The sequence below is a fragment of the Stylophora pistillata genome, chromosome 9 (assembly GCF_964205215.1).
Source record: "Stylophora pistillata chromosome 9, jaStyPist1.2, whole genome shotgun sequence".
In the NCBI taxonomy this organism is placed as follows: domain Eukaryota; kingdom Metazoa; phylum Cnidaria; class Anthozoa; order Scleractinia; family Pocilloporidae; genus Stylophora; species Stylophora pistillata.
The window spans coordinates 16,325,469-16,349,347 of record NC_142527.1 but is presented as its reverse complement, the minus strand read 5'-3'; the positions used below and the strand labels follow the sequence as shown (position 1 = coordinate 16,349,347).

The following is a 23,879-nucleotide window of genomic DNA, read 5'->3' as shown; positions in this document are numbered from 1 at the left end:
TCCCCTTCTAAGGCTATTCCTCTTTTTATAAGTTTGATTAAAACTTTTTATAAGTTTGATTAAAAGTTATGATTAAAACCTTATCGGATATGGTGAAAGTTTGTTAAAAAAAAAATTAAGGGATCGACACAAGAAATAGAAATAGTGATAACTTAACAGTTACACCAGCTTTATTCTAGGTGCAAGCAATTCTAAGAGGGTTGCAAATTATTCATGCTTGGTTTGCATACAACATTAAAGGAAAGAGAATTACACTTGTTTTGTGAAAATTGGGAAAAGGAGTGAAAAGAGAATAGTAAACAGGGTTTTAATTATCGTCAATAGAGGCTTTCTATGTTTAAAGTGCCCCAGAGACGAAAATTGGCCATTTTATTTTGGCCTAAATTGTTTACACAATGTTGAATTGGGTTAAGTTAAGACCCTTTTTGCCATTAAAAACTCAAACAAAAACCTTCGAGGACCAATTTTTACCTCTTCAAAGTCGTCCAAAAATCGTCCGCCGTTGCTGAAAACATGTTCCAGCCGAGCGCGCAAAAACGTCATCATGACGTCAAAGGCTCAACAAACTTATACTTTGCTTTGTCACAACTCTCTTTCAGATACAATGAAATATATGAAGTTCACACATTTTGAACTGCGGTGTTAGATACATATGATGCACGATCCTCGATTTGGTATCATGCAAGAGCGAATGATTAGAGACAGAGTTGTGGTAGGAATTAGAGATAACGCCACTCGAAAAAAGCTGCTAGTTGAGAACAAACTAACTCTTAACAAGTGTATTGATATTTGCCGTGCGAGTGAAACCACATCCAAACAACTCAAGGAGATGTCCCATGCGGAGGAGGTTAGCGCCGTTGCCACAGGCCACCCAAAATCGAAGATAGGTTTACGCCATAATAAAGTACGAAATCTCAGTAAAGTTCAACAAAGTAACAGATCCACAACAAAGTAACAGAACCAGTTAGATGCAAGTTCTGCCACAGAACCCATCCTCTAAAAAAAGAACTCTGTCCAGCATGGCAGCACAAGTGTGATAATTGCGGTGGAATGAACCACTTCTCAGTGGCTTGCAGAAGTCAGAAAGCCAACAAAAAGCAAACTAAGAAGTCAGTTCACAAGGTAGAACAAGAAGTTCAGAAGTTTAATGACGAAGATTCTGATGATTACTTATTCATTGTAGAATCAGTGAGCGTCCTTTATGCAAAAAACAGTCCTAAGAAGATTTATGCTAACATGCGCTTGAGGGATGAAACAGTGAAATTCCAATTAGACTGTGGAGCAACAGTCAATATCCTCCCAGCAGATATTTATCAGCAGATATTTAAGGATCCGCGGATGGAACGCCTTCAGCCTACTCAAACTACCCTCGTCATGCGTCATATTCAACAAATCAGAGCTGAAACCTCTAGAATGTACTAAGGTCGAGACCTTCAACCCCAAGAATGGACAGTGTTTCCTCACGGAATACACCGTCGTTCCAACAGGTCACACAGCACTCCTCGGTGCTGAATCGGTGCAGCAGTTTGGCCTCATCGTGATTAACACTGATAACATCATGTCTCTCTCGAATGAGATTCCCACACAGCCGGATCTCGTGAGCAAATTCGGAGATGTCTTCTCAGGAGAAGGAAAGCTCAAAGGAAAGCTTCACCTCGAGATTGATAAGTCTGTAACCCCTGTGGCACTGCCAGTGAGGAAAGTCCCCTTTGCAGTTAAAGAGCCTTTAAAACAGGAACTAGAACGCTTAGTTAAGATAGGCATCCTGCAACCAGTAGATGTTCCAACAGATTGGATTTCCTCAATGGTAGTCATTAAGAAGAGCAATGGAAAGATAAGGCTATGTATCGACCCAAAACCTCTGAACAAAGCACTCAGGAGAAATCATTTTCCCCTTCCGGTGATCGATGATCTACTACCGCTGCTTACAAATGCTAAAGTCTTCAGTGTCGTAGACGCAAAGAACGGATTTTGGCATGTGCAGCTAGACGATGAAAGCAGTTTTCTGACCACATTTGGTACCCCCTGGGGAAGGTTCCGCTGGACCCGGATGCCCTTCGGCATATCACCCGCTCCGGAAGAGTTTCAGAGGAGATTGGAATACGCCCTGGAAGGTCTTGATGGAATTAAGCCAATATTTGATGATATCCTTGTTTTTGGTGTCGGAGAAACAGAAGCTGAAGCACTTTCTGACCATGATGCAAAGCTGACAGCATTGTTAGAACGCTGCCGCGCTACTGGCATTAAGTTGAACAAGGAGAAGCTTAAGCTCCGTCGCAAAGAAGTGAAGTTTATGGGACATGTTATATGTCAAGATGGTCTTAAGCCTGACCCAGACAAGGTACAAGGTATCAAAGAGATGCCAACCCCGACCAGCAAACAAGATCTCAAGAGACTTCTCGGCATGGTAAATTACCTCCAGAAGTTCGCTCCTAACCTGTCAGAAGTTACAGCCCCAATGAGAGACCTTTTGAAAGAAGGGAACCAGTTCCGTTGGAATGAGCAAGTACAAGGATGTAGTTTCAAGCGAGTTAAGGAGATACTCTCAGCTGCCCCTGTCCTCAAGTATTTTGACCCCAAAGACGACGTGGAATTGCAGTGTGATGCATCAGACAGAGGACTTGGTGCATGTCTTGTGCAAGGAGGCCAGCCCGTGGCTTATGTATCTCGTTCTATGACAGAAACAGAAGGGAACTATGGCCAGATAGAGAAAGAGATGCTTGCAATACTTTTAGGAGTAGAACGTTTTGAGCAGTGTGTGTATGGTCGACCTGTCAAGATCCAAACTGACCACAAACCCTTGGAGAGCATCTTCCGTAAAAGTCTACACAGTGCCCCTAAACGTCTTCAGCGAATGTTGCTAAGATTGCAGAAGTATGACCTCCAAGTGTCTTACAAAAAAGGGACTGAAATGTATCTGGCAGATGCACTGAGCAGAGCATACAGAGTGCGCAAGAGCACAAGAGAAAATGTAGCAGGAGATGTTATGTACATAGAGGAGATGAGAGGAGACATCGAAGGAGAGCTAGAGCATATCAATATGATACAATACTTGCCAGTATCGGAACCAACGCAGACTGCTATTCAGCAAGCAACAGAATCTGATGCTACCCTGAGAGAGCTGAAGACAACAATCAGAAGAAGCTGGCCAGCTACCAAGGCAGAGGTATCAGCAAACATCAGTGGTTATTTTACATTTCGGGACGAGCTGTCTTTGCAGAATGGACTGGTCTTCAAAGGTGAAAGACTAGTTATCCCTATGAGCGTGAAAGCTGACATGTTGGCTAAGATCCACCGGAGCCACATCGGCATCCAAGGCTGTCTCAGAAGAGCAAGAGAAGTGGTTTACTGGCCAGGGATGAGCAAAGATGTCGAAGATTATGTAGCAAAGTGTACCGTTTGCAACAGCCAGCCTGTAGAGCAAGGAAAAGAGCCAATGATTTGTCACGAACTGCCTAGTAGACCATGGGAGAAAATCGCAGTTGATCTTTTTTATCTGAACGGTACAGATTTCATGGTGACCGTTGACTACTATTCAAGCTTCTTTGAAGTTGACAGAATGACAAGCAAGACAGCAGACGAAGTTGTGAAGAAGTTGAAAGCCCATCTCGCACGTCATGGAATTCCCGATCAGTTTGTATCGGTTAATGGACAGCCCTTTTCTTCCGCAAAGTTCCAACAGTTCGCAGACACTTATGGTTTTGAACATATAAAAAGCTCTCCAACATATCCTTAGTCCAACGGCAAAGTCGAGAACACGGTGAAGACAGAAAACATCTGCTAGAGAAAGCCGTCAAGTCTGAACAAGACCCATATCTTGCCCTGCTGGACTGGAGAAATACTCCTACAGAAATACTCAACTCGTCACCTGTTCAGCGATTATTCGGTAGAAGAACAGACTCCACTCCCAACCTCAAACCAATTGCTCAAGCCGAAGCTACCAGAGGAAGTTGATCGGAAGTTGAAGCTACAGAAGGCTAAACAATCTCTGTATTACAACCAAGGCGCCAAAGAACTGAAGGAACTGCGCCCAGGAGACACAATGCGATTGCAGCCACTAAAATCCCACTTGGGAAAGAAGAAGGATTGGACCCAAGCAAGAGTCGAAGGCAAAGTCGACATAAGGTCCTATCAAGTCAGAACAGAAGATGGAAGAGTTTATAGGAGGAACCGCAGACACCCGAGACATACACGCGAAGTGATGCCACACAGTGAAGATGAGATGAGATTATCCCCAAAAGCAACACCAATTTCTGCTACTGCAAAGTACTGCAGTCAGTAAGGACCAATCAGACACAGTACCTTTGCAGAACACGGACAAGCCACATCCGGAATATCCACTTCAGCCTGCAGCAGATAAGCGGGAGATTTCCCCAGCGGTGACCACCACTCGATCTGGACGAATTGTTAGACCACCTACCTGTTACCAGTGATTGGGGTTGTCAAAAAAAAAAAAAGGGACATGACAAACTCTTAATTTTCTTTTTTTTGGAGTTTTATTTTAAACTAGGATAGTGACATTCAGTTACGTTTACATTTTTTTTTTGTTTCCTGAAGAAGGGGAGATTTAACGGTATCGGTGTTACCGTTCTATTTACTTCCGGTCCACATTTACGTCATAACAACCATGGCAACAAATCTTTAGAGGCCATGCTTTCCAGTTGTTACGTTTTGTCGGACATCGATTAAAAAGAGCTGTTTTACCACACCTGTGTGTGTCTGTTCTTCCTATAAACAACGCTACAATATGAAACAGAAGTGGTTCTTTGTTTTGTCCGTGAAAAGTGTAACGGAGGCGCATTCGTCTTGCGAATAAATCTCGCAAAAGTTGGCCTGATTTTAAATTCGTTTGTCACGGGCGTTGGGCTGAATTTGAGACCCTTCGATAGCACGCTGACTTGGCTGTCAGATGGTTGATATTTTGACAGGTTGTTAAAGAAATTTTCATTTTCTCGGTTTTTTGGCTGCAAGCTCACATTTTAAAGTGTTGTTACGCTCTGTATCTTAAGCTGTTTGTTCTGCTTTCGCTGATATTAAAGCCAGCTTTTTTTGGAATCAGAGCACGCAATTATATTTTTCATCTCTTTTGTATAAAAGTGAGCTCTTTGAGGTCAGAAATCTCAATCCTCAATTCGGCAATTTTATCATTCTTATTTACAATGTTCACCGAGTTCTTTCCTTTGTGTAAGGTATTCTGCCAGAGAGTTGTTAAAGGTGGATATTGATCAGCTCATATGTAAAGGTGACAAAACCCGTGGAGGTTCGTAGACTTCGCTTTCCGGCGTCGAGATCGCACTGAGGACGGTTTTTCTTGTCCCCTCTCTTCTTCAACGGTAGGCACTGAACCCAACAGAATTCTACGCCTAGATCCTTCAAAGCACACAGATCTCTCGAAACAGTCCTCCGAGAAGTGTTCGGAGTAGATCACAAATATTTCTGTAGGATTGAAGTTTACCCGGCGAGGTCGCACAAATCGCATCCGTTTTTCCCGCTCTGATCTATTTGCAAGGCTCCAATGCAGAGGAATACCTGCAGCATGGTCTGCACGATTACTTCAGCTTTGAATTACGCATCGATACCCGGTCATTTTTGTTTATTTTTTGAATAATAGAATAAAGCACTCTGTTATGTTTGCTTGACATAGGAGGGTGACGCTATATCGAAGGCGTTCGTCGAGGGTCGAACACACAAGTTTATAGTACAGCGGTTAAATTTGAAATACGTCGTGTAAGCTGTAACACGTGTTCCCCACGAAAAGTTTAAACCCGAAGTGTGTAAAATCGTACTGAACAAAGGATGAAGATATACAAAAACGAATGAAAATTTTTTCAGGATGTTTGAGCTATTTACAAGGTTATCAGTGCGCCAATAAAGCTAACAGTAACGTTTGAATTTTGGACTGTAACTTCGACTCTTAAGAGTACATTTTTCACTTAAGAGTAAAGTTTTCACTTACGTAACGCGAAACACTTGTCAACACTTTAGCGTCAAAGAATTCGTGAAATAACGCGAATTTCATGAATTGTACACAGCCTAGCTTAGTCTTACCCCAGCCCCACACTGGGAAGATTATTCTCCACCATCAATTTACGTCACTAATCCGCAACGATGTTGTGAAATTAACAAGGGCAGACAAAGCTGGAGAGAGTCTGAGAAATCAAATCCACTTTGATGCAACTTGCGTGGAAGTACTGGCCACAACTGTCCTATCCCAGCCAATCTTCTCCATCGTCGTCATGGTACGCTATGCAGACATTGATATTTCTCCTACAGCGGACGGAACAAGTATTTCATTATCATTCACTAAAGTAGGTCTTCTTTCTTATTGGGTCAGGTCTCATACTTTGACTCTTAACTCTATATCAGGATCAAACCCAATGCTTAGCAAGATTAAAATAGATGCAGTTTGGAAACAAGCTATGACTTAGGTTGCTTACTCGTAGATGTCATGGTAACAACAGCCAAACGCCATAGACGTTATTAGTGCACGTTCGGTTGCCATGTCGAAAGCTGCATCTACGGAGGACTCTTCACACAAACATCTAGCAAACTGAAAGAAACGATCGAAAACAACAATCAATCATTGGGTAAAATGAGTGAAGATTATGCAATATTCCGTTAAATTCCTTTTAAGGCAGAAATAATTCAGTGGTTGCTAAGGTATATTTAATCGAATGCACTTTCTTCCTAGTTACCATGTGAGGGTAAATATTTCGTACCGTAACACCTCATGATTTAATGAGAATAGTGACTTCTGTATTGAACTTAAAAACTAAATGTTGCATGTGGTTGCAGAGCGTGAGACATGAGAATTCCGCACTTGTACCCATCCTTCTGTTTTAAGTGCACCAGCTCGATGCAACGCCAAGATAGAGAAAGCCAGCCCGTTTTGGTGTCAGCGACCTCACCACAAATATAATGACAGGCAACTAAAGGGTTACTTTATTCTCAAAGTGACTGCCGTTTTAAGTTGAAGGAACAGCTTTTTTCACTTACGACTTGGTAATTTTAGACTTGGTATAAGCACCGCTGAAAGTAGACATTGCATGCCTATCATATTCGCTCTTCTGTTGGCAGAACAGGGCAAATCAATAAGACATGTCTACAGTACTTAGTCGCTACTAGATAAATAGGGTTTATTACAGCGAGCAACGCTTTTGTATATTTTATGAAACCGCAGTACACATATATGATTTTCATTTATTCAAATTTATTGGCGGGTTTAATACGAACCAACATAATGACCTGCTCCCAGTTGGCTTGTTAGCTCAGTTTGTAAAGCACTGCACCGGTATCGCAGAGATCATAGGTTCAAATCCCGTACGGACCTAAAATTTTTTCAAGCCTTATTTCCACCTACTGGATAAGTAGGGTTTATTACTGCGAAGAACGCTTTGATACATTTTATGAAAGCGCAGTAAACATATATTATTTTCATTTATTTACTGAGTCGTCGCCATCATAACGCATTCTAGTGTTACAATGTATATATGAAGTTCATATATTTTGAAATGCGGTATTAGATACGTATGATGCACAATCCTCGCAGTAGAGAGCGCTATTTATGCAATAGCAAAAATCAGACCTGAAAAAAATCAGGCCTGTACGGGATTCGAACCACTGACCTCGAACCACTGACCGTACAGGCCTGATTTTTTCCAGGTCTGATTTTCGCTATTGCATAAATAGCGCTCTCTACTGCGAGGATCGTGCATCATACGTATCTAATACCGCAGTTCAAAATATATGAACTTCATATATACATTGTATCTGATTTATCATCACGGGTTTATTACGAATCAACTTAACGGCCTGTTCCCAGTTGGCTTGTTAGCTCAATTGGTAGAGCGCTCAGCTGCACTAGTATCGCAGAGGTCAGTGGTTCGAATCCCGTACAGGCCTGATTTTTTTCAGGTCTGATTTTCGCTATTGCATAAATAGCGCTCTCCACTGCGAGGATCGTGCATCATACGTATCTAATACCGCAATTCAAAATATATGAACTTCATATATACATTGTATCTGATTTATCATCACGGGTTTATTACGAATCAACTTAACGGCCTGTTCCCTGTTGGCTTGTTAGCTCAATTGGTAGAGCGCTGCACTAGTATCGCAGAGGTCAGTGGTTCGAATCCCGTACTGGTCTGATTTTTTTCAGGTCTGATTTTCGCTATTGCATAAATAGCGTTCTCAACTGCGAGGATCGTGCATCATACGCATTCTAGTGTCTTAGTCAAAAATTGTCTTTGGTATTTAGATGTCATCTTTTCGCGGGATTTCGCCTTTGACGTCACTTCCTCTGAGTCCTGCGATCAACTTCCGGAACATGATCAAATAATGGCGGACGCGAAATCGTGAATTTAACGGTCCGAAAAAAGATATTTCTGGTGCTCGGTCTAAACTGAGATTTGGTAGAGTAGGTGAAGGAGACACACTGAACACGAAAATGGAAAAAAATGATGTACGAAAATTTTGATCTCAGGGGCACTTTAAGAATCACTAAAATTGTAAAGTTTCAGCTTCACGTTAATGTTGAAGGGCAAGATGGAAAAAATACGTGATCAAAGTGAAACTGTGAGCAAATACTGGGAAAAAGAAGAAAAACGCAAAGTGCAAGCACACATTCACTGCAAGCTGCCAAATGTTGAAATTGGACATTCATTTCTTGCTTTGTTTCTCTTCTTGCACTTTTAACCCAACCATCCTGTGGCAGGATATGATTTGTGATCAGTCAATCTTACTGTCTATGAAATATTATTAAAAACTGGATCATTGGATAAAAGACTTTTTATTTTTCCATTAGACACCCTATGCAGAACGAAAAGAGACTGGGAGAGTTTAACTTGAAATCGAGGCTAGTTGGGCCAAGTAAATAAAAATGGCCGCCTGATGTGAAGAGCACCAGTTTTTGAAAATGCCGCAAAACTGTTGCGTGCCAAACTGTACCAAAAAGAAGTACAGAACCGAAAGTGGAGAGAAAATTTCTTACTTTAAATTTCCGGACGACACTATCCTCAAAAAGTGTTGGCTCCATGCCATTCGTCGAGACGAAGGAAAAGAGTTTAGAGTCAGCGAAAACACGAAGATCTGTTCTCGTCATTTTAAGCCCGAGGACTTGGTTAAACCAAATGTGGAGTGTCTGTGCCTTTTTATGTAACATTCAGGACCCTCTCATTTCCGCTTAACACTGAGTTTGACAGAGCTCTGAGGTACACTACAGAATTTCAGTCAATTTAATAAATGTAAACTTGACGATATCTCTCAGGTTAACTATTTTCTAAACCAACTAAAACTAAGGATGTGATTCGCTTGCTTTCAGTCCCAAACACATTAAGATGTAAGTTTTACATGTAGTTCCAAAGATCTTAAAATCAAATAATAAAGAGGTACTAAACTTACAAAAGCTTTATCCTCAAAGTTATCGTATTACGCAGACCATGTTGGTTTAAACATATCCAGTTAGGTATGAGACACAGTTCTCTTTACTCATGACAAGATTAGATTGTGGTAGTTAACCCTTCTAATGGTTACTGAACTCTACAGAGGCTGGTGCTATAAAATGTTCAAAATAGCTGTTCCTTAGGTCTTCATTCAATACTTCCCAGAATTGAGGATCAATTATGATCCTCTCTATACTTATGCCTTTGTTAGTATAGATAACAAAGTCACACCAACTTGCTCCTGTAATACCTAGTTGACTCTGTATCTGGAAGTAGTACTGATGCCCCCTTTTCAGCCTTGGCTTTCCATTTAAATTTTCTGCAAAGAAACTTTCATCTGTACATGCTTCTAAGGGAGTAACATGAAATTTTGTGTAAGGACATTTAACCTCTACCAACCCAAAAGGCTTGCTACAGCCTCGGTCAATGACCTTGCCATCTGGTGATGCTGCTAAAAAGGGAGGGGCGATACTGACAACAAGACCACTTTTGAACACTGAAACTGGATTCCTTGTTGAAAACATATATTTTTTATACTCCTTTAAGGCTACAGGCTCGTAGGTTTTCCCATGTGCAGTTTGTTTGGCAGTAAATGGTTGGGGATGAAGCAAATTGTTTACTAGAGTGTCATGATTCCTTTGCCTTTTTACAATTGTGTGGAAATTAGATGCTGTATACCGAAATTTTCTTTCTGCCTGCCATTCTTCTGATGCTACTTGTTCAATTGTTTTCTTGTCGATGGTATTAAGCTTTACCTCATCAACAATCAAATGTCCCAGGAGTGCTTCCTGGCTGCTTCTTAAATCATCTGGCTTTTCATATGGCTCAGACTGTTGCAAAGGAAATGGAGGATATACAGAAATAGCATTTTGTTCAATATGACAGTCCACTCTTGGCATTGAGTCAGTATTACAGAAAACTTGAAAATTACACTCTGTGAACTGTAACTGGTAACTTGCATAGGAGCCACTTGGACATTTTCCAAATTTTGTTTCCTGTAAGTTGGTACAACCAGTAGGCATAATTTGAGACAGGGCAAACTTAGGGTTGATCTTTTGATGTTTGTGTTTTAACAAAACCTCATCAGATGCCTGTGTACCCAAATTTTTCTTAGCTTCATAGAACAAACACCTTACTCCACTATCAGGGTTATATTCTGCATCTAAATTCACCTTTTTTACCTCAAGTTCCATGACAGGTTGGGGCTTGATTTTATCCCCTCTTACAGGCCTGTGCCATAGTTGTAAACTTGAAGTGCAAGCCTTAGCTTGTGTCATATCAGAGTCATTTTCCAAGTCCTTGATATCTTGACAACAATACAAGCTGAACTTACAGAGTTTCATCATAACAGCCAGCAAATGATTGCAAAAACCAACAGTTCCTGCTACACATGTATATGAGGCATATTTAACAGCTCCAGTTACTAAACAAAGTGCAACTTGTAATTTATGGGGTGGCTCAATTTTTTTGAAATAATTTGGATATATCAAAAAAGTTGAAATGGTAAATTGGCCACCGTAATGATTACAAAAGCTGACGTTTCGAGCGTTAGCCCTTCGTCGGAGCTCCGACGAAGGGCTAACGCTCGAAACGTCAGCTTTTGTAATCATTACGGTGGCCAATTTACCATTTCAACTTTGTTGATATATCCAAATTATTTCGTTACTCCCACCGACGCAGCCCCAAACAGTTTCTTTTGAAACTATCAGCCTTTATTCAATTTTTTTGAAACTATGGTAACACAAGCATTTAAAAAAGAAATAATGGTTGTCACTTGCGCAAGTTAAGTCCTTCAGATATTCATCAACAAGAAATGTTTTTGCTTTTTTCATGCTTATTGGAACCGCATGGTTCTGTTTATTTTTGTCCAAGTTTTTTCCAGATTTAGAAATATGTAAATCCATCTCTGCCCTTGTGAATAATGGCATGCGTTGCAAATTTGTAGACCATCCAGCTGATGGAAATTTAACAGTTCTTTCCTCAGACATCGCATCACTTTGACCGAGTTGTTCTTGTCTCTCCTTCCGACGTGTGTATAACAGATTTTTATTGGGATCCACAACATCTTTATCACGACCAGACGCAACATATTCAAGAACTCTTTAAAATGAAAAGTTGAAAAACTATTAATCATTTCATCAACATTTCATTTAGAAAAGTAATTCCTAAAATCCTTTGATCTTCTTGTACGATATTAAAATCTGTTTAATTCTAAGAAGTATCACGCATGACAGACAAATACTGTACTTGCCTTTTCGCCAATTGTGCCTTTGTTTTTAACCCCTTTGCTGGATCGCCACGACATTTTAACCAAAAACGAAGTTCATCTGATTTTAGAGCAGTCGGATTTCTTCCTTGAAATGATGCTCCTGGGATATCTTCCTCCGTAAGAATCTGAGAAAGACGGCTACTTACAGAGTCATGAGCGGCCATATTTTTAACACGAGCTAACAAGGCCCAACTAACCTAGTTTTCACGTTTATCGCTCCCAGTCTCTTCTCGTTATGCATAGGGTGTATGGTGTATGGGCCAATATACCATAATCTACAAATATGGTAAGCGTACGCGTCTGCTTAAAATCAAAAGGGAGCTAAAAAATGCGGTTTCTTCTTACAAAATAATAATTTCTTAGGGGCTTTTTTAATAAAACAATTATTCCACTCGCGCTTGTTGGATATGAGATGATTATAGCCAACTCGGTGCTACGCGCCTCGTTGGCTATCTATCATCTCATATCCAACAAGCGCGAGTGGAATAATTGTTAGTTATTAAAAACTGAATCATTGGATGATGCAATTCAAGACTTTTTATTGGCTCAGCGGTTATGGTATATGAGCCAATATACCATAATCTAATTTCTGTACATTGTTAAATCCTGTTTCTTCTCACAAAATAAAGTCGAGAAGATTCTTGGGGGCGTTTTTATTAATAACGTGACGAGACTAAAAACGGCTGCGAGGGAGACTTGCGTAAAAGCGGTTTTGTTTAAAGATGCACGGAATCGAGGCATTTGGGTCAAAGGCTTTGTAAATTCTCAAAGGTTACACTGTATATTTCAAAACAACTCGCATTTTACGCTATTTTTTTTTTATTTTATCGACAATCTGAAGCGTTCAAAAGGCAAAGATAGCAATGGTTAGACATTGTATTGCATTCGGATGCAATAACCGGAGCGATAAACCACATTGCAAGCATCTTTCGTGGCATTCACTGCCATTGAACAACAAGAAACTTCTGGCGACTTGGCTAGTCAAGATCAAACGGGAAAACACGCCCGTGAGTAAAAATTCCTTTTTATGCAGTGAACAATTTGAAAAGGAATGCTTTTCCAAGTCATACGCTGGCCGGAAAATAAGTCTTAAGTCTGAATCAGTTCCGACAATATACAGTTTCTTCGAACAGAAAACCGGAGGAAAGACGCTCAATTGATGATGAAGTACGTCAAAAGATTGCTAAACATCAGGAATCCTCAGCTAGTAATATTGAAGGAGATATTTTAATAAAAGGTGCTAATGAAATGCTGTTAAATAACAGCAACGAGATAGCGATTGAGGAGCAAAATATGACTGATCATGATGGCGACATGGCAGCTATGTGTTTGCATGAAGCATAGGGGCCCTTTCCTGCAAAGTCTAGGTTGCACCCGAATACACTTTAAAAAAGTCAACTTTTCCTTTACTTAAAAAAATTATCCATGCTATGGGCATGTTAGAGGGTGGAGGTGATTCTGTTGACAGTCATCTTAAATAATGGAAATTTTTTAGGGTCATTTAAAATAGATGTTTGATCAACAAGGCAAATAAAAAATATTTTCTATGTAACTGTATGAAATACAGATACAGGCGTTAAAAACTTTACGACCGGATAAATAAAGCTCACTTAAATTAAAGTTTGCTACTAATAATATGCATGGTATTAGTGTAATTTGAATAACAATGCCAATGTAAGAGCCACATATAAAAATGCAAGGTTAAATTGCCTTGGGGAGTTAAAAAAATATGGAGAGAAATGCGATAGCTTTATTAAGATGGCTTGATTTGATTTAAAAAAAGGAAACTTTGAATATACCATTCTTGAAAAAAATCGAAACTTAGCGTACTTTAAGCGTGACCTTTCGAGTAACAAAAATTTGGGTAGCCGAGTTGACTAAACTTTTCGGCGAGTTAACATGTTAAGGGAAGTGACTGGTAACCTGATTTACGGTCAAGCCGCCCGGAAGTCATCTCGCCTGAAGTCAGGTCGCCCAGAACCTGAGGTCATGTCGCCCGGAACCTGAGTCATGTCGTCCGAATTTTGCCCGATTTTTGTATCAGTTGTAAACACACCAAAATGGCAAAGCGGGAAACTGAGAACGTGCAGAGGGTACCGATCGATTGACACACCCTTTTGGTGTATTAACTTATGTTACCAATCCTTCAATAGTGAAATGTCAGCGAACTTTGAATTCAAACCTCTCAATTTCTCTTTACATACGATACTCAAACATTCAAGAGAACTATGATTAAATAAAAATTTAAAGCGAGACAGATATGACCAACATGGTAACCAGTCAAGTTGCCTGAGAGTCACCTAGCCTAGAGTCATGTTGCCCGAAACCTGAGTCGTACTACCCGAAATTTTTAGTCATGTCGCTTGAAAAAAATGCCAAGTAACACGAAGAGGTAAAAACTTAAAAGATAAGGCTTGCAGACTGTAGATAGACAATAACGTTAAGAAATCTTAATCGCTAAAGTGCTCTTTGTTTCCGACAGGACCATGAAGAGCGTTGTTCGTTTCTCACAACACCATCGATCATATGAACAGAATTGAAATATGTTTGAGTAACGACTATAAAACCGTTGTTCGTTTCTAACAACAAAATGAAGCGTTGTTCGTTTGGTATGTACTCGTTTCGTACTCACGGACGTTTCTAAACTCGAGAAACTTCATCTTGGTTTTTTCCCCACAACACCACTGAAGACTTCGACTACACGGTAATCTATCATAAGGTCAGAAATGAAATATATTTGATTAAAGATTCTAAAAGCGTTTTTCGTTTGTAACAACAAAGGAAAGCGTTGTTTGTTTCCGTCTTTAACAACAAAATGCGTAGCACTGTCTGTTTGGTTTCCACTTCTTTCATAACCACGGACGTTTCGTACTCTGTCAATTGGTACTCAGCGAGAATTGGTTCGTTCCCAACCCGCTGGTAGATTGGCACCCGTTCAAACACTCAGTGGTGATCAAACCCCGGTAAACAGATGTCGATTACCGCGCACGACAATTTGGTTAAAAGTCAAGTGAGCAACATACAAATTAAGTTCTGTTGTGTCTTTTTGTGACCTTAAAAACGACAAATGAAAAAACCCGGTAAACGGATGTCGATTGTCGCGTACAAGTTAGTTAAGAAGTCAAGCGAGCAAAATAGACATAAAGTTATGTTGTGTCTTTTCGTGAACCTCTAAACAACTAGACGCATATTTGCGTTCACTCGGGCTTTCTGTTGGAAAGAAACTTTGTTTCTTAGTGGCTGCTTCGTTCATGATCATGTCTATATGCACGGTGAGATTTGCGTTTATGCTTCTCTCGATTAACATTAATTAGCTCAAACATTGTATAGTGTGTTTCTCGATGAAAGGTTCACTCATAAATATTCGCTCATAAAGAGATCTCTCATACTGTTCGCGGACCGACACGTTCCGAAAACGCTCGATATCTGGTGTGGGTCTACCGCGAACGCTGTGTGCATATTTTGTATGCGCTTGGAGCGTATTAGACACAGTATCTGTGCTGATTTGGCAACACGAACACCCCTCTTCTTCCTCCAGTACGCTGTGCCACGTGCTCATCAGTCAAAACGTCGCGCATGCGTGTTAAGGACTTGACTGTGATTTGCAACTGAACAAAAGAAAAACGAAGCCGGAATTTCAACCCGGGCGTTTCCTATGGAAAGCCCGACTCACAGGGATGATGAGGCTAAAGACCGGAACCGGCGCACTGCAGGGCTTGTTAGCGTGGCAAGTTATCCGTTCTATTTATGCGTACACAGATTACCATCAAAAACTAGAAATAAAAAATGACTTCAGGTACAATGAAATATATGAAAAATATGAATCATTGTTTCTGATTTATCACTTTCACGGGTTTATTACGAATCAACTTAACGGCCTGCTCCCAGTTGGCTTGTTAGCTCAATTGGTAGAGCGCTGCACCAGTATCGCAGAGGTCAGTGGTTCGAATCCCGTACAGGCCTGAATTTTTTCAGGTCTGATTTTTCGCTATTGCTTAAATAGCGCTATCTACTGCGGGGATCGTGCATCATACGTAAAAAATGACTTCATCATCATCTTCTTCAACCTGAGAAATTTCTGTCGGGATTCTTTTCTGGTTCAATGTAGTAATATCTTTTTTATTTTGTATTTTCTTCACTAATTACTATTATTGTTAATGTTATCATATGCAATACCATCTGTGTAAATGAAATACAAATAAATTGTTGTTGATTTCACCTAACTGAACAAACCATGCGACATTCTTCTGTAGTCAAACAAAGAAACAAAAATTGCGTGAAAAAATGTGCCAGCAGCAGGCGGTGAAAAAGTTGCTTTAGGTTTACGCGAATTCTGTGCTATTCTTTAATTGTGTAATGATAAAAAGGTTAACTGCATCTGTTAACTCTAGTAAAGAAACAGAACAAGAAAAATGTCCTGCGCGAATTTAAAGCTGCGCGAAATTAAATCTCGCAGCGAAAGTGATTACCACGTGAATTTTAATACAACTGAGGTTTATCATGTGATTTTCGTATATTCACAAACGTTGCAGACAACATTATTCTACGAAACCAGTGTGACCTCCCAAGCTTTAGAACATGATGTGGTTCAAGCTTCACCACTAAAAAACCAACGCAATTTTTAGCATCGCTTGACATTTCTAAACAAACATCTGATACTCTTTAGTAGTTTAAGAACCTTTCAGTGGCATTTTAGTTAAAATTTCTGACTGCCGGGCATTTAGTCCATTTGAGATCGTGACCGGCAGTTCGATCAGAAGCGTAAAATGGGAGTCCTCTATACTTTTCATGTGTAGCGTGACTGCGGCAACTGGTTTTTCTTGTGAATCGTGATTTGACTTTTTTTATTCGTGAATCGTGATTGAAGATAGTGAGATCTTTTCATCTCCACGTGAACGAAATTTTTTTCTGTAAACGTGACCCGTGAACTAAGAGCTAAGTTAAACGTGATTCGTGAACCGAATGTATATATATAATTTTATCTATCCTGATTAAAGACTGGTGGTCAGTCAATCAATGGAGATTTACTGGTATCAATCGGTGATTGAAATCATGTTATGTGTGATGAATTTCCGGCTATTCTATTGTTTTGGAAATGTACGTATTGCTTTCAAACAGCTGTGGTTAGGTTTTGACCGGGATTCAGACAGGAGTTGGACTTGATATGGATCGAGATAAAAGTCATAAAACAGACCAAAAACAAGACACTACGTAATCTTTGGTCGCGTAAGACTTGTCAAGACTAGAACTTCAAAAGTAAAAATGTTAAGTCAACGTGATTGTCTCGAATTCCGCGTGAACGTGAAAGAGTTTTGGATATTGTTCGCAATACAAGAAAAGGCCAAATATTTTAACGTGACTGAGTTTTGCAAAGGGGTATAAGGGACCCTCCACAATTCTCAAGTGTCGACAACCGAGCGATATTGTAATGTGCAAATGATCGGAGAATTTGTCTACTAAAAACACAAATTAATTTTTGGAATCGCTTGCCATTTCTAAACAAACATCTCGTACTCTTCAGAAGTTTGAAAGAACCTTTCAGTGGCATTTTGGTAAAAATTTCTAAGTGCTAGGCAATTAGTCAATTTGAGACGGTGCCCGGCAGTCTGATCAAAAGCGTATAATTCCCAACGTGTCGACAACCGCGCAATATTGTAGTATGCACAAGCGCGGAAAATTTGTCCACTCAAAAAAAATCAAATTAATATTTGGAATCGCTTGACAGGAGTGTAAAAGCGATACAAATAGATCTGTGTAACCACAGGCGATTCATCTGCGACATTTCATAGATGTGTACCAACCTTTCCAATTAGAAATAGACCGCCTCTAAATAAAACAGAAGTACGAATAAAGAACCAGAAATTGCCCTCGAAGTATCCTCGAAATTACTTGACTACTAAATAACCATGAAATTGTAAATTTTCCCCATATTCACTTCGTTGCACGCGCAGTTGACATTAATGGTATTTCTTATGACTCCTAGACAATTATATCCTTGTGGCCAAGAAAGTAGGCTTTTCCTCATTATCTCAGGTACGCGTTATCTAGTGAGACATCGCTAGCCGATCATCAAATCTGTCTGGTAGAAAAACACTCATCATGCGAGCTTGTAGTCTTCCAAAGAGTGTCTGTAAAGGTAGTTGAGCATCTCCTTGATGTGACAGGCCTTAAGTCTTGTGATCTTGACCTAGTACCGGCGCGTACCTTGAAAGGCTGTAAGTCGACTCTCTCTTACTGACGCTGACTAGCAGCGTCAATCTGTCACTCCAGTCTGCGTGTATGCCTGGGCAGCTGAAAGAAGCTATGGTTAGACCTGAACTTGAGTTCAGGTCTAACCATAGCTTCTTTCAGCTGCTGTCGCTTGACTTCCAGGAGTATTCGAATTTCCGGCCTATTTTATCGAGAGGGTCGTTGCAGCTCAAGTGGAGAACTATACTACTGAGATCGATCTAGACGAATCACTCCTGTCGGCATACAAACACCTATACAGCAATGCGACAGCTTTACCGAAAGTACAGAACGATATCCTATGTGCAAATGATGATAACAAGTGTGTTGCGCTTCTTCTGTTAGACATTTGACACCGTTAATCACAGACTTCTCTTGGATAGACTGTGCAATCGCTTTGGTTTTAGAGGACAGGTTTGAAATGGTTTGAATCGTACCTTCACAACAGAAAGCAGTTTGTGATGACTGATGATGTAAAATCTGAAGTCAAGGACCTTCAATTTGATAGTCCACAGGACCGATAGTCCTTGGACCGATCCTGCACTCGTTGTACATCTCCCCTTTGGGCGATATTGTCGAGTTTCACCTGTACGCCGACGACACTCAACTTTACTTTGCCTTTAGGCCCATTACAGCCGAGCAACAGTTAGCGCGTATAGATATAGTTCAATAGAGCAACAGTTACCGCGTATAGCGCGTATACTTAGCGCGTATATGTGTGAGTCATGTCGATTCCTGGTTGGACCGAAACAAACTGAAGCTAAACACCGAGCTACTTATTCTGAATGCCAGCCATCACCCACTCCGCCTATTGAGGCTATCAAAACTGTGCCGCACGCCTTGAAACTCGTTCGAGGAAACATCATCCTATCACACCACTTCTCAAACAGTTACACCGGCTTTCCGTGTACAGCCGTATCAAATACAAGATACTTCAAGCCTTACATGGGTTAGCACCTTCTTATACAATAGAATGTTGCAACCCTACAAACCATCAAGAAGCCTAAGATCTTCATCTAAGAGGCTGCGAACAATACCATCAGCGATATGGCTGAAAAAAAACATAGCGCGTAACAACGTAACCTATGTTCCTACCAGGATTAAAACTTTCTATAATATACCACGTGCAGAAATGGTGGGAAACTAATAACACTAATTAAGACAGCTCGTGTTCCTTTAAAAACCTAATTTAAAAACGACGTCCTAACATTTTCTAGAAAGACTGGCTACTGGTTACTATCAATTTCGCTAACTATTTACAATCTATCTTAAAGTCAATTAGGCCCACTAGTATAGGGGGCCTTTCTGGCACCTTCTGCGCGCCCTGGGTCCGAGTCACTCAGCCGAGTGAGGTCTAATTAGTTATTCATACCGCATAGGTGCACGAGGGTGATTTTTAGGGTTTATTCGTATAGTGTAGGTGTAGGAGGGGTTTTTAGGGTTAGGGTTAAATCAGTGTAGGTGTAGGAGGGGTTTTTAGGGATAGGGTTAAATTTCGCGTAGGTGTACGAGAGGTTTTTAGGGTTAGGGTTTTAGGGTTGTTGGGGGTTAGGGTTAGATTTCGCGTAGGTTCGTGAGTTGGGTTTCAAAAAAGTAACGGTACATAGATAACAAAAGAATCCAAGATGGCGGAGGAATTAAGTACAACATCTGGATTTTTGCATATGATTTATTTCTTCACACAGCACGATATTTGAGTTGTAAATAGGTGACAGGCTAGAAAAGCTGTCATCATGTCTCTGTACAATTGATGGAAAGTAGAATGTTCTCCCACGTTAGAATCATAGGTTTCAATCTCGTCGATGTATTTTGTCACTTGTCTGCGTATTTCACAAAGATCTTGCGTGGTAGCTTTTTCTTTTACAATGGCAAATAATTCGTCTAGGACGGCTCCGGCCCACTGGGGATTCTGTTCAATATCTTCGTCCAAACAGTTGTTTTTCAGATAACATGGTGTATGAAGTGTTTCTAGAAGGTAAGATGATGTTATACATAAATGTGTTTGAACGTAAATGTCACTCGAGTATTGATCGACAAGCTGTCATCATGTCTCTGTACAATTGATGGAAAGTAGATTGTTCTTCCACGTTGGAATCATAGGTTTATGGCAACTTCCGCGCGGCCTGGGTCCGAGTGATTCGGCCGAGTGGGTTTTAATGAAATATTCATACGGCGTAGGTGCGCGAGGGGGGTTTTAGGGTCTATTCATGCGGCGTAAGTGCACGAGGGGATTAGGAATTTTGGGGTTTAGGGTTGTTAGGGTTGTTGGGGTTACGGTTGTTGGGATTAGGGTTGTTGGGGAGGTTAGGGTTAGATTTCACGTAGGTTCGTGTGTAGGGTTTTTTCGCTTCTAATTTTAAAAAATAAAGGTTTTCTCAAAACAATGGGAACAAAAGAATCCAAGATGGCGGAGGGGTTAACTCCAACACACTGTTTTCGCATACGTAATGTTTATTGTCACACAACACATGGAAAAGAGAATGGACCCTATATTACGCGTTTGGGTATCGCGTTACACATACTAATTTAACCAGCAGAAGTTGTATTTATAAGAGTTCCAAAAGGTTTTCACACGCATGTGGTACAGGTTATTCAGGACGTATGACTTTTACGTTTAAAAAATGTAAGAGATGTACGATCGTAAGACTCAGGGATTGACAAGCTGTCAAAGTGTTCGGGTAGACCTTGTCGCTATAAACTCTTGGTCAGTATTATCATGTCTCACTTTTACGATTTCTCCTGTGATTGCGGTCAATGCGAATGGTGTGCACTAAAAGAAGAAGAAATAGAGAGAGAAGCGTTTTGGCAGGACAATTTCAAAATAATAAGAGCACTCTAGAAACCAAAGTGGATAGACGAAATATGAGTGTTTATTATGAATGATACACAGTATCACGCAACTACCCATACCATAGGACAATAGAGTATCCACACTTGAAAATTAGAAGGAAATGTATGAGAGATGTAGGAAGGAAACACAAAATAAAAGCGTTGAATAAATCCTGGTTTAGGGTTAAATTGCGTAGGTTATAGGAGCGTGTTTTTTTATCATAATTTGAAAAAGTAAAGGTCATCTAAGATGGTGTAAAACAACAAAAATAATGAAACCTAAGATGGTGTTTAATCGTCCCTTAGGGTAAATGATTTCAAGATAAAATGAATATTCCAAAAAACGTTCATTTTAGAATAAAAGGAAAAAAAATTGTCGTGACCAGGATTCAAACCTGGGTCATTGCGGTCACTCACACGACCACACCCCTAACTCTCACCCTAAGTCCAATTCCCTTACCCACTTATTCCCATATTAAAATAAAAATAAAAACCCTAACAGTCAAACATCAGAGTGAGACAAACAATGGAAACAATAAAACGCAAGATGGCGACTCATACTTCCAATGGTAAAAGTGATTTCAAGATCTCATTAGCATTCGTATCGTGTAAAAAAATCGAAAATAAAAGAGGTTTGTTTCCGCCTAAACCCTATGAGAGGATGTGAATAATTCATCCTACTCCCATAAAATGAAAATAGTTCGGATGGTGATCACTCAGTTCATGAGTAATAAAAATTCTCTGAAAATGAACAATGGTCCGTTCGAAGTATAAACATGCGATGGCTTTTTTCTCAATAAAAATGTTTACTTTAGTTCAAATCTTAATTAAAAAATAAACTGTAACGCGTGAGTGTGATCACTAGCAGAGACGAAAGTGTTTTAAATTCTATACAAAATTCCGCAAGTGAGGAAAATAACAACGATACATCGACGCAATTCAATGACAATGATTCCAAGAGAAATGATTAAATCCCCCGTTTAAAAAAATTATCAGAAAAAAATCGAACGAAAAGGGTATTGAAAAACGCAGCACCATGCTCATGAACATTCCCATTTCTCGGGAAAAATGAACCATAGAGCAGACAAACCGGGGGAAAATACGAAATGCCAGCAGGCGTTGTAATCTAGGTAGTCTCATGATTATCTGTCCATCAAATTTTAATCAAGTCATAGCATCCTTACATGTTTTTCGGATCAAAGTCAATGACCTGTCTGTCCAAATTGTTTCCGAGTTATGATGTGTGTCAATCAATGATAGACAAATGGAAATCTAGCAATTGGTGTATAAGAGTAGCTATGAGTCGGAATGGTATGATCATACATGGGACCAAACTGATAATGAAGAAAGGTCCATTTCATCCAATCAGACAAGTGGTGTATCTCACTGAAATTCATCCCTACATAGAAGTCGAAGAGAAGATAAATACAATCAAACCGTTCCTGGATACTCCGTTTAAACACAAAATAAAAGCGGTAAAAGAGAGGCAACATAGCAAGTACCTATATACAGGCACGTTTTACACAAAACCTCGACATCTATATGTGATAAAGCGATTGGAAGAATTACAAGGACCATAATCCAAAGACTTATTTAGCTCATATGATATGGACTTGCTTTACATGTGACGAAACATGACTAAAACGTGGAAATATTGCCACGGTCGCTACGCGACCGCATTCCGGACGCGCGCGCAGGAGCAGGAAAGAGGAAGAGAAGGAAAGAGTGTACATAGAATGATCTAGTATCACTGTAATAAACTGTTTTAAAATGTCATATTTGTTAGTGGTAATGTCTTACCGCGAGTGTATATGAGTCCCAAGAACTGAGTAAAGTTGAGGAATAAAATGACTACAACGAGTGAGTCCATGTGAAGAATAAATTATATTACTTGATGAAATAGGAGGAGGAGGAAAGAGGAGGAGGAAAGAGGAGGAGGAAAGAGGAAGAGGAGGAGGAGGAAAGAGGACGAAAGAGGAGGAAAGAGGAGAAGGAGGAGGAGGAGGAAAGAGGAAGAGGAGGATATTACTTGAAGAAATAGGAGGAGGAGGAAAGAGGAAGAGGAGGAGGAGGAAAGAGGACGAAAGAGGAGGAAAGAGGAGAAGGAGGAGGAGGAGGAAAGAGGAGGAGGAATGAGGAGGAGGAATGAGGAGGAGGAATGAGGAGGAGGAATGAGGAGGAGGAATGAGGAGGAGGAGGAGGAAAGAGGAGGAAAGAAGAGGGAAGAGGAGGAGGAGGAGGAAGGAGGAGGAGGAGGAAAGAGGAGGAGGAGGAGGAGGAATAGAAAATATACGATCCTACAGGAACGAGATGGACAGTTCCGTTTCGTATATAAGAAAAATAAACATTTGGTTCTATATGAGCGCGCACTTTGAATTATTATAATTAATATTTTAAATTGCGCGTTCTTTTAAAGTTTGTTAGATATAACGGAGAAGGATGTAAAAACTCGAAGTGTCTACTTCCACACTCATTTCTTACCTGCTCACGCAGAGTGCGGACGATGACGAGTACTCAGGATCTTTCCGCGGTTCTAAAGTCGTATCGACAAAAAATGCATGCTGTTCATGCTCGCGTAAAGTATCAGGAAAGTGTGTTGAAGGAATATAAAAAACATGCCGAGAATAGAACGATCCCCAAAAGATTGAAATCAATGAAAAGTTACCCTAAGATGCAAAGTCCTGAAGCTCAGAAACGTGTCAATGAAGCATACCATCAAGTAGAATGTACAGTTTTAGATCAAGCGATTCAAGAGATTGAAAAGAATCTTGCCGCACACAAAGAACAAGATCAATCCTTGCTACAACAGCGACAAAGTGAGCGACAAGTACTGGAAGGCAAGAAAGAAAAGACACCCAGGATATCTCACCACACACGGGTGAAAATTGAATTGGTTGAATTACAGAAAAAATACGATAAATTCTGTGCCAAGTTAGACACATTCTCAAAATCTAGCGAGAACAAAGATATCTTACACACGGGTGAAGAGGGTGTTAGTGGTATATGAGGCGGTGATAGGTTAGGGAAAGTGGTGAGACAATAATACATAAAAAGCAGAGAATGTTACATTTTTTCATTAGTATCGCTGTGACACGAAACGGGAGTCGTGG

At 40.2% G+C, this 23,879-nt stretch overlaps 3 protein-coding genes and 1 pseudogene across 3 annotated transcripts; 2 read left to right on the top strand and 2 right to left on the bottom strand.

Moving 5' to 3' along the window:
• Nucleotides 1-551: 551 nt before the first annotated feature.
• Nucleotides 552-1,428, top strand: LOC148723554 (uncharacterized; annotated as a pseudogene).
• A 130-nt stretch (nucleotides 1,429-1,558) lies between these two features.
• Nucleotides 1,559-3,736, top strand: LOC111326089 (retrovirus-related Pol polyprotein from transposon 17.6). Its single transcript, XM_022930017.2, has one exon. It carries the CDS (start codon nucleotides 1,559-1,561, stop codon nucleotides 3,734-3,736), a length of 2,178 nt encoding a protein of 725 aa, XP_022785752.2.
• A 5,671-nt stretch (nucleotides 3,737-9,407) lies between these two features.
• LOC148723553 (uncharacterized) lies at nucleotides 9,408-11,079 on the bottom strand. Its single transcript, XM_088733295.1, has one exon. It carries the CDS (start codon nucleotides 11,051-11,053, stop codon nucleotides 9,524-9,526), a length of 1,530 nt encoding a protein of 509 aa, XP_088589421.1. The 5' UTR covers nucleotides 11,054-11,079; the 3' UTR covers nucleotides 9,408-9,523.
• A 54-nt stretch (nucleotides 11,080-11,133) lies between these two features.
• LOC148723552 (uncharacterized) lies at nucleotides 11,134-11,962 on the bottom strand. Its single transcript, XM_088733298.1, has 2 exons — nucleotides 11,695-11,962; nucleotides 11,134-11,543 (listed from the first exon to the last, which is right to left on the bottom strand). The coding sequence occupies exons 1-2, from the start codon at nucleotides 11,874-11,876 to the stop codon at nucleotides 11,156-11,158; spliced, it is 570 nt and encodes a 189-aa protein (XP_088589424.1). The 5' UTR covers nucleotides 11,877-11,962; the 3' UTR covers nucleotides 11,134-11,155.
• Between the last annotated feature and the right edge of the window lie 11,917 nt (nucleotides 11,963-23,879).